The sequence below is a fragment of the Ursus maritimus genome, unplaced genomic scaffold (genome assembly GCF_017311325.1).
Source record: "Ursus maritimus isolate PB19 unplaced genomic scaffold, ASM1731132v1 scaffold_19, whole genome shotgun sequence".
Lineage (NCBI taxonomy): Eukaryota > Metazoa > Chordata > Mammalia > Carnivora > Ursidae > Ursus > Ursus maritimus.
Genome location: NW_024424341.1, coordinates 40,903,552 through 40,919,678, shown reverse-complemented (window position 1 = coordinate 40,919,678; position 16,127 = coordinate 40,903,552). Strand labels below are relative to the sequence as shown.

Below are 16,127 nucleotides of genomic sequence, written 5' to 3'. Positions count from 1 at the left end.
TGCTGCAGGAAGCGGGCCTGAGGTGGAGACTCGGGTCTGGGAAGTCCCTGCTTTCTGTGACTTCCATGCTAATGGTTCCGGGAAGCACAGCACACCCACTTGGCAAACAAGCTTGCACACACAGGAGGGCCGAGGAGCAGGCGGTCCGGCCCACCTCCTCAGCCCGGCAGGCACTGACCGTGACTTTCCTTTCTCTTACCTCGCCTTTCTTTCTTTTAAAGGTTTTATTTATTTTAGGGGGGTGCGTGAGGTGGGAGGGGCAGAGGGAGAAGCAGACTCCCCTCTGAGCAGAGCGCCTGACGCGGGACTCAATCCCAGGACCCTGAGGTGATGACCTGAGCTCAAGTCAGGCGCTTAACCGACTGAGCCCCCCACGCGCCCCTTGTTTTCCTTAAAGATGTAGTTGGCTCTATTAAGCGGTCCGTGAATGGGAGAGTGTTTCATCCAGCAAGTAGAGAGATGCTCCCTTACTCATTTTCAGTGTTTGTGGCCCTGTAATCAGAGGGTCTTATACAATTTTTTAGAGTCTGTTTACTTTTTGAGATCTGATTTGTCGTGTTCATGTCGTGAAACCCACCCTTTTAACATGTTCAATTTAGTGTTTTTTTTTTTTTAAAGATTTTATGTATTTATTTGACAGAGACAGCCAGCGAGAGAGGGAACACAAGCAGGGGGAGTGGGAGAGGAAGAAGCAGGCTCATAGCGGAGGAGCCTGATGTGGGGCTCGATCCCATAACGCCGGGATCATGCCCTGAGCCGAAGGCAGACGCCTAACCGCTGTGCCACCCAGGCGCCCCAATTTAGTGGTTTTTAATATATTCACAGTGTTGTGCAGTCATCACCACCATCTGGTTCCACAATTTTCTCATCACTCCCCAAAAAGCCCCGCACCCATTAGCTAGCAGTCCCTCTCCGTCCCCGCCCCTAGCCACCGGCAGCCACATCTCTGTCCGGGAAGTCTCTGGAAGTCTCTGGACGTTTCGGAGAGATGGAGTCCGCTCTCCGCGGCCCTTTGTGACTGGCTTCTCCCCCTGGGGTTTGCGCTGTGATCAGCACCGCCGGGAACGTGCGAGTCCGTGTGTGGACACGGGTTTTATGCTGTTGGGTGTGTACCGAGGAGTGGAGTCTCGGGGTCGCGAGGTAAGTCTGGGTACCCTGCGAGGAGCCGGGGACTGCTGGCCGCTGTGGCCGCACCGTTCTGTGCGCACGGTGACCCTCTGTGACCCGAGGGCTGTGCGGCGGCGTCCCCGCGAGCCCCCACGAGCCCCCTCAGCACCCGGCGCTTTTCCCATCACAGTGCACAGCCCTCTGGCCAGCCGAAAAAGAGAATCGTTTCATCTTTTTCCCTCGTTAGCGAAGTCATTACTCATTGTGAAAAATTAAAAAGTTGAGAAAACGAAGGTAAACAGAAGAAAGTTAAAAGCGCTCTTCCTGCTCTCGGGGCGTCAGGACGGCTTCCGACGCTCTGGCGTCTGTGGGATTTTCTTGGGCTTTCTCCCCCGTGGCGCTGACGGGTTCTGCCAGTTTTCTCCCTGCTCTAAATCTGGCTGTGATGAACGTTTTTTTCCTGCAAGCGTTGTCGTCTGAGGTTTGGGTCTCCCCTCAGGTCAGCTTCTGGAGAAGGGGTGCCTGGCCAGGGGCTCCCAGCAGCTGTGTGCAGCCCTGCGGCCGTGTGGCGGGATTGCGCGTGGGGAACCCGGACTGTCAGGCCCTGCCCGAACCGTGTGTGGCTCCAGCTGTCAGCTGGGGCTCGCTGGGCTTCCCGCGGGGCCCGAGGGGGTGTGTGGGCAAGGGGGACAGACCCCTCCACGGCTGCGTCACGTGCCTGTTCTCAACCCCTGTGGGCACCTGGCGCTGGTGTGGGTGCTGCGCGCCTGGTGGTCTCAGGGTAGGGCGGAGCGGGGGCTGGGAGACCTCTGCAGGGGTGATGCCTCGGGCAGACAGGGAGGAAGACTGCTCTGCACCCTCCCGGGTCCTGGGAGTCCGTGTGCTGTCCCACTGCATCCTGGCTGTCCACCGTCGCTGCTGCTGTCCAGATGCTCCTTGCTGTGGCCACAGGCGACCTCCGGGACCCAGCCCCACCTATGTCTGCGAGCCCCAGTGTCCTCTTCTGTAGCACACGTGTGGTACTGGTGCCCGCCTCAGAGGGGTCACCACATTTCAGACAACTCCTCAATCCTCTGGCCTTCAAAGCCCTGCAAAAGAACCCTGCCAGCCCTGCATCTCCAGTCTCTCCTCAGGGCCTTTGCACCGCTGTCTCTGCATCCCTCCCCCTCCACACTTCCCATGCAGGCCCCCTCCTGTGGCTCCTCATCCTGGGAGATCCTGCCCTGATCTGCTGGTGCAGCTGCCCAGCCCTCCCCTGCCCTCTCCTGCCCTGCCCTCCCCTCCCCATCCGTCTCGTCTGTCTTCATGGAACTTCATTGTCTGAAACCGCCTTTCTCATTCAGATGCTTGTTCATCTCTGGCAGGGCTCTCTCATGTCGCTGGGGCTGTGGCCTGTTCACCATGACATTCTCTAGTGTCAGACCAGCGCCTGGCCCTTGGGGAGACCCCCGCGCCTGTGGGTGGGGGTGATGGGGACAGGTGGGGAGGAAAGGGTTGTACCATGAGCACAGGCCAGCACCCGCAGAGCTGTGGATGGTCCCGCCTTGTCTTCTCATTAGGCCGACATGAAGATCTGGTCAGATAAGGGCCCTGTGTGTAGGGGGAGCCTGTGACCAGCCGGGCAGGTGCTCCCTTGGCACGGTGGGTGCTGCGATGATGCGTGGAAGCGAGAACCTGCACACGACACCCCCGTGTGTTTTTCCTTGCCGACCTGGCCCGACCCTGTCGTAGCTCCCTGTCGTGGTCAGTGGCAGGACCAGCGGTGAGGAGGCCTGGGCCTTGGCTGCGGGCTCTGACCAGGGACCACTTGCTGCCTTCCTGCCAGCCCCCCGCCTCCCGTCTGCATTTCAGCAGCACCTCCGAGGCAGCTGCTTTCCATCCCCTGTTCAGTGTCCCCCAGCGTGGCCTCCTGACCCCCCGGACAGGCTTGGCTTTGTCTTCGGTTGTGCCCATGCTCTTCTAGGTCCTTGTGACGGTGGGTTGGCAGAGCAGTTGGGACCAAGGACTCTGCAGTGACACCGTTGGCGGCCTGTCCCTGCTCCTTGATGACCTCACTGTGCCCTCACATCCTCTGCTGTGCCGTGGGGATGGCGGTGGTTCATGGCACGTCAGTGCAGGAGAATACAGAGCCAGGGCCAGTGGCTGGGAAACGGGACCCCGTGTCCAGGTTTGGCTCGCGGGGGGCACCCAGGACGCTGCTGCGTGACTGAGCATTCGTCTGCCTTGGTCACTGCCACGTCTCCTGGTCCTGAGGACCCGGCCTGCGTGACCCGTGTTCACAGTTCTCTGTGTGCCATCTCAGTTTCCTCATCTGTGTGATGGGCGGCAGTGGTGCCCGCTCAGAGGGCTGTGGTGGAACCGAATGTGTTAGTGGCATCTAAGCCACGTAGAACAGGACCCGGGAAATGTGTTGGCTGAGGGAACGGCTCACTGTGTCTGCAAGCGTTTATTAACTGCACAGGCAGGTTCTCGGAGTTCTCTCAGAGGTCAGTGGAGGTTACTGAGGGGTGGGCTCATGCCCCCCCAGCAGTGGAGTGGGTTCCCTTCAGTGCCTGGATGGTGGTGAGCCCCCTGTCAGTGGGGGATTCACGAGAAGTGGGTCCGGCATATTGTGCCACGGGCAGATGGTTGCCATTGGCAGGTGCTCGTCTGAGGTGAGGTCCCCGTGTGGGATGGGGACGCGGGGCTCCGGAGGTTTGCTTGGAGCTGCGTGCAGGTGCTCGTCTGTGGTGAGGTCCCCGTGTGGGATGGGGGACGCGGGGCTCCGGAGGTTTGCTCGGAGCTGCGTGCAGGTGCTCGTCTGTGGTGAGGTCCCCGTGTGGGGTGGGGGACGCGGGGCTCCGGAGGTTTGCTCGGAGCTGCGTGCAGGTGCTCGTCTGTGGTGAGGTCCCCGTGTGGGGTGGGGGACGCGGGGCTCCGGAGGTTTGCTCGGAGCTGCGTGCACTCAGCTTCAGGGACCAGGTCTCAGTCGATTGTGTGTGGGATGCTGCATAATCTCTTAGCGGAAGTCCTGCCCACCTGCAGGCTTCCTGCCGGGGAGTGACACCACAGCAAGGGACAGGCCCCCGGAGTACTAGGCTCTGGTGCAGCGCAGGACTGACGAGCCCGCCTGCGGCCGGGTGCCTGCCCAGGTCTCCCTATGCTGCCCACCAGCTCCTCTCCACAGGGTAGGCTCCAGGGGGCAGCGGGGGAGGCCTGGGCTGACGGCCCCACGAGCCAGGCCCTGCCAAATGGCATTGCCCCCAGGCTGTGGTGAGTGGGTGAGAATCTGACGCCTGAGGCCAGTAAGGAGGTGAGGGATTTCTCCCCAGCGTGGCCTGTCGCATGGGGTATAGTGTGGGCGGTGGAGAGATGAAAACACGTCCACACGGTGTGCGTGCAGACGTTCCTAGCAGCTTTACTCCTCAGCCCCGAGGTGGAAACAGCCGAGACGCCCGTCAGCGTCAGCGGGTGAACTGACACACACACTGTGGTCCATCCGTACAGTGTTGTTCAGCACATGCTACAGTGTGGACGAGCCCTGAAAACATTACACTGAGTGAGAGAAGACACACAGAACACCCAGTGACATAGCGTTCCGTTTACTGAAAGCTCCAGATGGGGCAGATCCAGAGAGACGGGTGGCGAGTGGTGGCCAGGGGCTGCAGAAGGTGCTCCGCCTGCCCCTCCCTCCCCAGATGCCAGGGTTGTCTGGCTGCCCCTCTGAGTGCGGATACCCCAGAGGTCGGCTCCTTTCCTCCAGGCCCCCGATGCGGAGTCTGGCTCAGACCTGAGAGTGAACTCGTTGGAGGACTTGTGTGCCCGTGTTAGTCGGCTGTACCGTTCCGTCGGGGACAGGCTCCGGGGCTAGAGCTGCGTCTGTGCTTTGTCTTGTTTAGACCTCACGGCATGTCTGGTGTGTATGCGGTGTTGGTGGCAATCTGGGTGCCAGGCGGAGGCGGGGGAGGCTGAGGCAGGGAGGTGGACTCTCCCCCTGGGCTCTAGCTGGTGAAGGCTGGAGCTGGGATGCAACCCTGGCCTGGTCGCTGCAGCCCCGTTGCTGCCTCCTTCCCCAGATGGTGCGTGGGCTTGGGCTGGTCCCCGTGCAGGGGGCCGATGAGGGCCCCTTCTCCATTGCCCCTCAGGTACCTGCTGCGTGTCGCCTTCTGCCTGCCAGGGCCAAGCTGGGCGCTTGGAGCTCGAGTGCGCATTGGAACCGACATGGCGCCTACCTTCCTGGGGCCCCCCGTCTAGTCTGGCGTCCTGTAAACTGTCCTTCCGTCTCCTCCCCTTTTCACAGGAACCCAGACATGGAGCTGCGGGAAGAGGCCTGGTCTCCGGGGCCGCTGGATTCCGAGGACCAGCAGATGGCCAGTCACGAGAACCCAGGTGAGGTGGCCTTGGGCAGTTCTTAGCTGATCCCGTACCCCTCCTGGACCCCAGCTTCCTTCTCCCCCCTCCCGTGGCTCAGGAGTGACGCCTCCTTCCTCCAGAGGGTCACGGGCGCCCTTGGGGGCCGCTTCTCTCCGTCTGTCCATCCTCTCCATCCTCATGGCCCAACCCCCTCGCTGCCCAGCGTCTTGGCCCCTCTGTCCTGTTTCTAGGTGGTCTGCAGGTCTCTCATACGAGAAGCTGTAGACGGGGGGTGGGGGGGGCGTCATGGGGCTGGAGTGACAGGACTATAGAGGAGGGTGTGATGTGTGCCAGTTTTAGGGGGGAAGCTGAGTATCTGGGTTTTTAGAGGAAATTCTCCAATTTTTTCAATATTGGTACCCTGTTTTGTTAAATAAAGCATTTTTTGGGTTGAATAAAACGCACCTCTGAGCACATGGGGCCCGGGGTTTGCTCACCAAGACTCTACTTTCCGATTTTCAGGGGTTTTCCTGTAGGGCACCCGAGAAATAAAGCATGGACTTGGCTTTCATGCTGCTGTTGGTGTGTTTTCGTGCCGGGCGTTATGCGGGCGTCAGTCAGCAAACGTACTTTTTAATGTAAAGGGCCATAGGGGAGATGTTTCCGGCTTTGCAGACCCTGGGCTCTTGCAGCAGGCAGGCAGTCAGCCAATATGGAAGTGAGTGGGTGCGACCACGTGGCAGTAAAACTTTACGCACACAACGGGCGCTGGGTCTCGGCCTCGGTGCCAGCATCCCGCAGTCATCCCCAGGAAGGGCCACAGGGACCTGGACCGTGGTTGGGGGTTTTTAGAGCCTATCGGCCTCCCCCCCGGATTAATGTAAGATGACCTGGAATAAAGAATAAAGAGAAGCTCCCTGCAGGCAGACCTTGGTTACAGAGGAGGAAACTGAGTCGTGGGGGCTCCGTGCTCACTCTGACCCAGCTGCCCTCTGTGGCGAGGACCATGCCCATCCTTCCCCACTGTGCGCCTCTGGGACTGCTTCCCCCGCCTCCCCTTGATGCACGTCCTTGGCCTTCTAACCCTTTTAGAATTAAATTCCAAGGCTGTGTATTATGGGAACGTGCGAGCTCAGTCACGTTGTGACTCTGTCAGCACTCAGCTTCAGGGTTAGAGACCCCATGCCAGTCTTACTTCTCCATTTGCACCCATTTCTCCCCCTTGGAGAGTTTAAAGAACATTCCAGATGTCCTGTCTTTGCACCCATAGGTGCGGGCTCTTTAAGAGCAAAAACGAAACGACAGCTACAGAACGCTTACCTCATCTAACAAAACACCCAGTCTGAGTTAGCAACCCCAGTTTTCTCCAAAACGTACATGTGTCTTGGAGTAAGTGAGGTCTAATCCTACAAGTGTTCCGTTAACTCGTGCTCCTTATAAACCTGTAAGACGTGCGGGCAGGTTCTCACCTCCCTCTCGTCCAGCCTGCTGTCCTGAGCCTGTTCTCCCCCATGGGAATCTGTTGGACGTCCCTGCTCCAGCCACCCCCTGCTGCGGGGCCACCCCATTGTGACCCCCTTTCGCTCTGCTCACGGGCCATGTGCCTGGATGCTTCTAAGTGGTGTGCGTCCCGTGGTTCTGGGCCTGCCCTGGGAGGTCCTCCCTGCCTGCATGTGGGGCCTCCTGTGGGGTGACCGTGCCAGACTCCTACCCTGAGACTCCGGCCTGACGCCCGTGGTAGCTCTGGCCTGCAGGGCAGGGGTCGGTGTCTGTGCTGGCCCCCTGGAGAAGGCGGGCGGGGTGGGCTGGTCCACCTGGCCCCAGGTCTGAAGAGGGCGGGTGGAAGGTGCTCTTAGAGCCCTGAGTTGCAGCCTCATGGCACAGCCGACCCTGGAGTCTTCCCGCCATCTGACTTCTGGCTCATCGAGCATCCATTCACAAAATACATTCTGGATGTGGCCACGGAGCCTGCCTGGCCCCAGCTGCCACTGCCGCCACCGCCTGGCACCTTGAATGCCACCCTGTCCTGACCTCCACCCAGTCCCTGCGTCCACCCTTGTCCACAGCCACCAGCGTGAGCTTCTGGAGATGGAGGGGAGGTCCTGGCTTGCCGGGAGTGATACCCATGCCCTGCACTGCTCGCCTTGCCTGGAGTCAGCCGCACCCCATCCGTAGCACGGAGGCGCGCTCTGCCCCCATGTCACTGCCTCTGTGGGTGAGGGGCTGGGGACAGTGTGCCTGAGGCCGAGGTCCCTGCCTCTATGAGGCCCACAGGCTGGTCATGGTTACAGAGGGGACTGCAGTGGAGACCGCCTGGCCAGAGGGCCCATCTTGTTGGGGGCTGGGCAGGGTTTGCCAAGGAAGGGGCTCCCCACCACGGGAGGTGCGGGCCCCTGGCTGGAGAGGGCCCAGCTGGCTGTGGAGTGGAGGCCCCCATGGACAGCTTGAGGCAGGGGATGCAGCAGCGAGGCGGGACCAGCAAGAGCCCTGCTGGTCGTGGCTTCAGCTGGAAGGGTGTGTAGCGGTCTGGGACAACAGGCTGCGCGCAGGGTGGTTCCAAACGGGTTAATTCAGCCATTGCTCCACGAGCCACAGACGTCCTGGCTCTGGGTGGCCACCCCCACACTCCTGAGGTGGTGCCTCAGCCCTGGCCCTCGTGTGTCTGAGGCACCTGCCGAACGGAAGGGGGTGGGGCAGAGGCAGAGCTGGTCCTCGGCTTCTCTTCCCGGCAATCCGATGTGGATCTTGCAGGCCTGATCGGGGACATGGGAGGTGGTAGGTGGCTTCAGGGTCACCATGCCTGCCTTACCTGGCTCAGGCCTGTGCTTGGGATTTTCTGGTGAAGAAGAGGGGCCTGGCCGTGGGCAGCCCCCGGCACTGTCACCCCAGGGAGAAAGGCGTTCCTTGGGGGCTCAGGAGTGCTTTGGAAAGCTTTCTGGGGCTGCTGTGGGGGAAGGAGCCCGAGGCTCCTTCCCTAAGGGAGGCTTTGCCTCAGGGCCCCTTGGAGACCACGTGTTGGGTAGTAGGGCCTCAGGTGCAGGTGAGGAGGTCTTGGCGGGCTCCAGCACGGGATGTCGTCTGAAGGGCATTCCAGCTCTGTGTCCCCGCAAGCTGGAGCCTCCCCGCCCCGTGTCTTCCTGCCTTGGGTGACCCCACCTCATGACAAAGGCACCTTGAGACACATGGCAGAGGGCGACCCACGGCATTTCTTCTGACTGTTGTCAAGGCCTGAGTCGTTCTGCACACGCCCTCAGCCCAGCCGCGTGTGTGTTCGTGTGCAATTGAAGCGAAAGTCTCAGGGCGGTGCTCCCTGCTGGCAGCACTGGTGCTGTGCTCGCTCTCCTCCTGCCCGATTTCGTGTGGATCGCCTTTGGCCTACTCCACACGGAGCTGACCCCTGCTGCTGGGCTGTGGCCCAGTTGGAAGCTCGGGGCTGTGGAGGGCAGACAGCCGGTCACCTGGGCGGTGCTTCTCAGGCAGCTGTGTTTGCACGAGACTGAAAAGAGCCAAGGGGTCACATTTCCTTTCCATGACATGGACCTGCCCAGGGCATTTGTGAAACCTCAGGAATTTTCTAATTTTCATCCCTGGATTTTGATATTTTTGGGAATGGTGTGCAGACTGAGCGGGTGGCGTTATTCACAGTGGCTGGTGCTTTAGAAGCACTTCCTGTCCATCCTGTGCTCCTCTCCAGCTGCTGGGCGGTCCTGCGAGGTTGGGTTGCCAGGCAGAGTGCTGGAGCGGAGAGGCAGCCAGGTGGGGGGTGGAAACAGCCATGGGGAGCAGCCAGGGTCTGCCGCGCTCTCCCCGGGGGAGGGCATCCCTTCCCGACCTGCCTGGGGCTCCTTCTGATGGCCCCAGCCTGGCCATCCAGGGTGCAGCTGGTCAGAGGCCCGGAGTCAGGCGGTGGCGGGCTGGGAGAGCCATCCAGGCCTGTCCTGGGGCTTTAGCTACAGGGTATTCAAAATGGGAAGCAGTCCAAAAAACGAACACATAAATAAAGATGACATCGTGATTCTGAGGAGGGAGCTCTCCCAACACGAAAGAAGTCAGCTGGTGTCCTGGAAGTCACCCACGGGGTGGACGGGGTTCTGACCTCCCTCTGCAGAGCTCTGGCTTTCGTGTTGCAGTGCCCTTTAGAGTCATTCTGGAGGGCTCACCTAGGATGCTGTGTCCAGCCCAGAATGATGGCAGTCCTTAAACCTCCCCAGGCCTCCACCTAAAAACCATGTGGCAAAACCCCGATCCCTAGGGCCACGCTGATGACACACACCTTAGATGTGCAGGTGCCCCCATGACCCCAAAATACAGTTGGATGGGGACAAACCCATGGCCACAGGCCTGTGGTGTTGGCATTGTGCTGGAGGGAAGGAAGCAAGGAGGAGCCCCAAATAGCCCTTAGGGGTTCATTGGAAAGCTTGGGGGGTGGTCCCACAGAGGCCAGCAGCTAGGATTGGAGGTGTTCTGTCCAGACCGGGAGCAGGGAACTCGGGGCCACAGGAAGGTCTGGGGCTGGAGTGGCCTGGGGCCCACACCTGGGCTCTGATGCCAACCGGAGAAAGCGTTCTGCCAGGGCAGGACCCACTCAGAGCAAAACCTTCAGGGAGGGAACTCAAGACCAAGTGCGACCCCTGTTCTTGACCACAGGGAAGAAGGAGGGAGGAGGTGCAGATCAAAACGGGGGCTGCAGAGCCAGGAACCTGGGACAGTGTCACATATACTCAGCTATGATGTGAGAACGTCAGGAGGGAGCTCGGAGAACCTTGCCTCCTGGGAGTCGGGGGACCTCACCCCCCACAGAGTTGGAGAACCTCGCCTCCTGGGAGTCGGGGGACCTCACCCCCGCAGAGTTGGGGAACCTCGCCTCCTGGGAGTTGGGGGGCCTCATCCCCCAGAGTTGGGAACCTTGCCTCCTGGGAGTTGGGGGGCCTCACCCCCCAGAGTTGGGAACCTCGCCTCCTGGGAGTTGGGGGGCCTCACCCCCCAGAGTTGGGGAACCTTGCCCTCTGGGAGTTGGGGAACACTTCCGCACAAAAACAAGCAACAGGAACAAACTGAGCTTAACACTAGTGCTCTCCCACCCCACAACTGTTAGCATAAAAGAGAAAATGGGCAGGTAACATCTCCCCAGAGAGGGAGGCCCGTTGGAGACACACCGCCAGGTGACAGCCTGGGGAAGAAGCACGTAATCAGAACAGCTCAGAAGCGAGGGTGCAGGACTCAGCAGAAAAGAGGAGCAAAGCCATTTCAAAATGAAAACCGAAGGAGAAAACTCAAGAAGGAATAAAAAGAACACATTCCCTGAGAAAAATTGGAGGTAAAAAGGAGGGATGTTTAAAATCAAAAAGAAATGAAGAAAAGTTAAAACGGAATAAAAAAAACGAAAGTCAGAATCCCAGCGCGTGGATGTGGAAGTCCTTGCAGAAATCCAAAGCAAAGGAAGAGAATAAACTACTGCAAGCCAGGAAGACCTTCCTGAATTGTAAAAATTAGGTCTTGGAAGAGCAGATCACAAATCTGGGAGTATCCCTCAGATAACAAGCCGTGTTCTGTCCAGGTCACTGGACGGGAAGGAAAGAAGCAAATCTGGGGCAGTGCTTTATGCCAGAAGACAGTGGGGCCATAGTTAGGATTCCCAGAGAAAGAAAAGGCGAGCCAAGGGTCTCATTAAAACTGACCTACAGGGGGCGCCTGGGTGGCACAGCGGTTGAGCGTCTGCCTTGGGCTCAGGGCGTGATCCCGGCGTTATGGGGTCGAGCCCCACATCAGGCTCTTCCGCTATGAGCCAGCTTCTTTCTCTCCCACTCCCCCTGCTTGTGTTCCCTCTCTCGCTGGCTGTCTCTATCTCTGTCGAATAAATAAATAAAATCTTAAAAAAAAAAAAAAAAACTGACCTACGGGTTGGAAGGGCACAGCAGGAGCTCAGTCCACAGCGTTCTGGGCCCTTCCGAGGGATCTTTTAGCAGGTCCGCCTCGGACAGCCACTGGCTGGAGAGAGAGGGGCAGCGAGCAGGGCTGGGTCTTGTGACGGCCACGAGAGGTTTGGTAGGTCAGGAGCAGCACATGCAAAGCCGTGCTTTGTGTTTTCAGGAATTGTAATCGCCTGTGGTGGTGTTAGGGTGGTTATCTCAGCACCGTAATGTGGGGTCAGCAAATGAATAATTACAGGCTGTTCAAATTCTCTTCTCCCTTTTGAAGAAGGGAAATGCTGACGTCACATAGAACAGACTCAAGAAAAACCTGTAGGTCCGGATTTGTCTGGGAAGAAGTGTCAGTGTGAACTCAGCGGAATTTTACTGTAAAAAAAAAAAAAAAAAGCAGTGAGCATTTCCAGATTTGGGGCTTGAAGTACTTTCCACCGGAAGAAACCAGGGCCTCCTGGAGAAACAGCGATCACACGTCTGGGCAGGACACGTAGATGCGCAGGGAGCGTCTCATGAGGCTGGGGGGCGGGGAAGCTGCCAGGGCCCACCAGGGTCCCACGAGGAGGATGTGGCACCTCCTTGGAGCGGCGGGGGTGGGACACATGTAGCTCTGGAAGCCATCATGACGGCCGTGGACAGACACCCACCAAATGCGTGTAAGTCCAGGACTTGGTAGTGATGTTCAGAACGGGAGACTAGAGGATGACAGAGAACCAGTTCATTATCTTGAAAACTGGACCCACGTGGCGAAGTGAGTGTGGACCCTCCACAGCCCCGTGCAGCCGACGGTGGTGACGGGGAGCGCGTGTCAGAAGCCTTCCAGCTGCCGGTGCCGCGGAGCAGCCCCGGCCCGCGCTCCGCGCTCCTCGGGAAAGCGTCCTTAGTGCTGAGAGCCACAGAAAGAGGCGCCGAGGCCGCCATGTGCCTTTGGAACAAGAGCAGGGGTCTTGCCTTCAGGTCTGGCTGCTCACCGGCAGCAGGTAGGGGTCCGAGGCACCCCCTGAACCCCATACAGTGGGCAGAAGCCAGGGGGCTGGAGCAAGGCTCTTCCAGGTTGTGCTTCATCTTCCTGGTGCTGGGGTTCTTGCTGTGGAGGCCCGAGTTCCGTTATAGCGTCCCCCTGCAGGACGTAAGCACACTGAGGCTCGTTAAGCGTGTCGCGCCCACCTCAGCGCCTCCTGTCGCCCCTTTGCATGTTTGTGAGTGTTATCCCAGGTCAGCATGTGAGCGCTTTGGGCCTGGCCTGGGCCTGGTGTTGGTGTGGGGCTGCGGGGGTCTGGTGAGGGAGGGAGCGGGAAAGCAGTGTTCCCGATGCAGGCTTGGAAGGCATGCTGCAGGCACAGCTGTGGAGGGCCATGCTGGGCTGTTGGGCACCATGGAGGAGTCCCGCTGAGGCCCAGGCCCAGCCGGATTGGGGGAGCAAGACCCTTGTTGCAGGTGCACACAGGCCATTCCCTGAGCTGAGCAGGTTGCCCGGGGGGAGGCCGTCGCTCAGTTTCCCCGGGAGGTTGCTCAGAGCCAGTGTGGTGCAGATGTTGGACAGGCTTTGAGTCCTCACTTCACAGCTGGCAGGACTAGGGCCCCATGCTCCTCTGTCGTCTGCATGGGGTGGACAGGAATATGTTCAAGGACATCTCTAACAGAGGCTTTGATACGTGCGGTTGCACTCCCAGTTTTCCGGGCAGGTGATCCCGTGCTGGCCTGTGATCCCATTAACCAGTCCTATTCCTCCTCCACCTGCACCAGGATAGTCTTCCTGGAGCCCAGGTGTGATGCCATCACTCCCAGGCTTGCCTTTGCTCCTGGGCCAGGGTGTGAGCGCCCTCTCCCTTCCAGTGGAGCTCTCCCTGGACCCTCCCTGCCCCCACTTGGTGCTTTGGGCTTCAAGTATCAGTTCCTAGACTTCCATCATATGTGGATGCTGTTTCTTTCCCAGTTATTTCTGGAGTCCCTGGCTATGTTCCAGGCATTGTTCCAGGTGTGCGGGTAGCAGCTGGGAAGGAAAAGTCTTGAGGGTGGGTCATGAATGACCACATGAATGTTCAGTAAAATGCCAGGGAGTGAGCCATGCTCTGAGGAAAACAGGGCGGGTAAGGAGGTAGAGAGACAGGAGCATCTGCCGAGGGCCAGGTCTGCACGGAGAGTTCGCGCTGACCCGGCCCAGCTGCCCTCCAGTGCCACAGGGGTCCTGAGAAGGCGCACCAGTGAGTGAGCTGCGGGAGGCCTTGCACGTGCCCTGTGGCAGGTGGCAGAGCTGGGTCGAAGCTGCCGGCCCTCTGTCGAGCCAGGGTTTCTCTGACTGTCCTCCCCTCCCGCCCTCTTGCCTTCTAGTGGACATCCTCATCATGGACGACGATGACGTCCCCAGCTGGCCCCCGACCAAGCTGTCCCCGCCCCAGTCAGCGCCCCCGGCCGGCCCCCCGCCCCGGCCGCGGCCACCGGCGCCCTACATCTGTAATGAGTGCGGCAAGAGCTTCAGCCACTGGTCCAAGCTGACGCGGCACCAGCGCACGCACACGGGCGAGCGGCCCAACGCCTGCGCCGACTGCGGCAAGACCTTCTCGCAGAGCTCGCACCTGGTGCAGCACCGGCGCATCCACACGGGCGAGAAGCCCTACGCCTGCTCCGAGTGCGGCAAGCGCTTCAGCTGGAGCTCCAACCTCATGCAGCACCAGCGCATCCACACGGGCGAGAAGCCCTACGCCTGCCCCGACTGCGGCCGCAGCTTCACGCAGAGCAAGAGTCTGGCCAAGCACCGGCGCTCCCACAGCGGCCTCAAGCCCTTCGTGTGCCCGCGCTGCGGCCGTGGCTTCAGCCAGCCCAAGAGCCTGGCGCGCCACCTGCGGCTGCACCCCGAGCTGTCCGGCCCCGGCGTGGCGGCCAAGGTGCTGGCGGCCAGTGTGCGCCGGGCCAAGGCGCCCGAGGAGGCGGCGGCGGCGGACGGCGAGATCGCCATCCCAGTGGGCGACGGCGAGGGCATCATTGTGGTGGGCGCGCCGGGCGAGGGGGCCGCGGCGGCCGCAGCCATGGCGGGCACGGGGGCCAAGGTGCCAGGGCCCCGCTCGCGGCGCGCTCCGGCCCCCAAGCCGTACGTGTGCGTGGAGTGCGGGAAGGGCTTCGGGCACGGGGCGGGGCTCCTGGCCCACCAGCGAGCCCAGCACGGGGACGGGCTCGGGGCGGCGGGGGGCGAGGAGCCCGCGCACATCTGCGTGGAGTGCGGCGAGGGCTTCGTGCAGGGCGCCGCGCTGCGGAGACACAAGAAGGTGCACGCCGTGGGGGCGCCGTCGGTCTGCAGCCGCTGCGGACAGAGCTACTACCGGGCGGGCGGGGACGACGACGAGGACGACGACGACGAGGCGGCTGGCGGGCGCTGCAGCGAGTGCCGCAGTGGGGAGGGCCGGTAGGGGCGGAGGCCCGGGGGGGGGGGCAGGGCCCCTCGGGCTTGGCGGGGACGATGGATGGCGCAGGCCCGGGAGAGCGGAGAGTGAGACGTATAGAGGGGCGCTAAGGGCGGCGGCCGCCTCGTCTGCCTCCCGGCCGTGGTCCGCTCTGTGCGGTGCTGACGGGCGGCCTTAGGGCCCTCCCGCCCGCACCCTGCACCCTGCCCCGGCCAGGTCTGCCCTTCTGGTTCTCGGCGAGCCCGGGAGAGACCGTGCGTGAGAACTGGAGACCGAGAGAGGACGGAAACCACGACCGAAGAGACGGGTCCCTGGTCCCTCTTTCTCTTGTCCTGCCGCCCGGGGCACTTGCGAGGAACGAACAGGCTGGCCCTTCCGGTTCAGAAGGGCCACACGGAGGGAAGGGAGAGAGGGTCCTTTTCCCTTTAGAGTTTTTCTTTTAATCACAACCCGCCACCTGACTCCACCCTTCCACTATTTCGTCTCTTCTTCCCTGCGGGTCCTGTTGTTTTTCTTGGCCCTCGTCCCTCCTCCCCTTCCTGGATTTGGGGTCGTGGAGGAGTGCTGGAGCAGGACTAGCCCCTGTTCCCAGCGTACCGTGCAGAGAAGGGTCCCGTCTATTTCCTGGCCTGGACGCGGCTGAAGGAGGGGTGCGGGGGCAATAAATCGCACTATCTGATTGTCCCTGCTGTGCGTGGTTCTTGAGTTGGGAGGGAGAAGGGCAAGAGCATGAATGGAGGGCTCCCCACCCTGCAGTCACAGAGGGGACACCAGCCAAGGGCTGGGCCGCTGGAGAGCAGCAGAAGGCTGAGCAGCTGCTGGGTCTGTTCCCTCCCAGGCCGGGGTGGAGACTGGGCTGTCGTCCTGAAGGGTGGCCCAACCTAGTCACCCGCTGTGGGCCGTGGGCTTTCCAGACGGAAGGTTGGCGGACTTGGAATATTCCTCGGGCTTGTGAGGAACGGGCTGGTTCAGCGTAGGGCTGCTTACTGCAGCCTATAGGAGGACTCCCACAATCTCAGTGGGTTAACACAAGACCGTTCCTCACTTGTGGGACAGTGGCAGGTAGCATTTCTCTACACAGTGAACGAGGTGCCCATGCTCCCGCCCGTGGCTTCCTCCCCCAGCACCTGGCGCCCGGCTCTTCCTACGTCCAGCTTCTTGGAAGACTTGGCCTGGGGGTGGCACAGCTTCCCCCACCCACATCTCACTAAGTGTGTGTGTGTGGGAGGGGCAGTCACAGGGTCGCATCTCACTGCGCAGAGAGCTGGAAATGTCCCTGACCAGGCCGTTACTTCTCAGTGACAGAGCTATACCATGGAGGAGGAAGAGGAACTTTGGTGCATAGTTCTTTCCCCCACAGGGGTCC

General features: G+C 60.7%; 1 protein-coding gene across 2 annotated transcripts in view; it reads left to right on the top strand.

Annotated features, from left to right (window-relative positions):
• The window catches only part of ZNF787 (zinc finger protein 787), a 23,333-nt gene extending 7,888 nt beyond the window's left edge, over positions 1–15,445 (top strand). The window contains exons 2-3 of one of the 2 annotated variants that reach the window (XM_040633760.1): positions 5,387–5,475; positions 13,695–15,445. In XM_040633760.1, the coding sequence (XP_040489694.1) occupies positions 5,397–5,475; positions 13,695–14,767 (1,152 nt within the window). In that variant the 5' untranslated portion in view covers positions 5,387–5,396 and the 3' untranslated portion in view covers positions 14,768–15,445. Of the gene's footprint in view, positions 1–4,016; positions 5,476–13,694 lie in introns of those variants that run through there. The other variant, XM_040633759.1, reaches the window with a different exon arrangement.
• Positions 15,446–16,127: the final 682 nt, after the last annotated feature.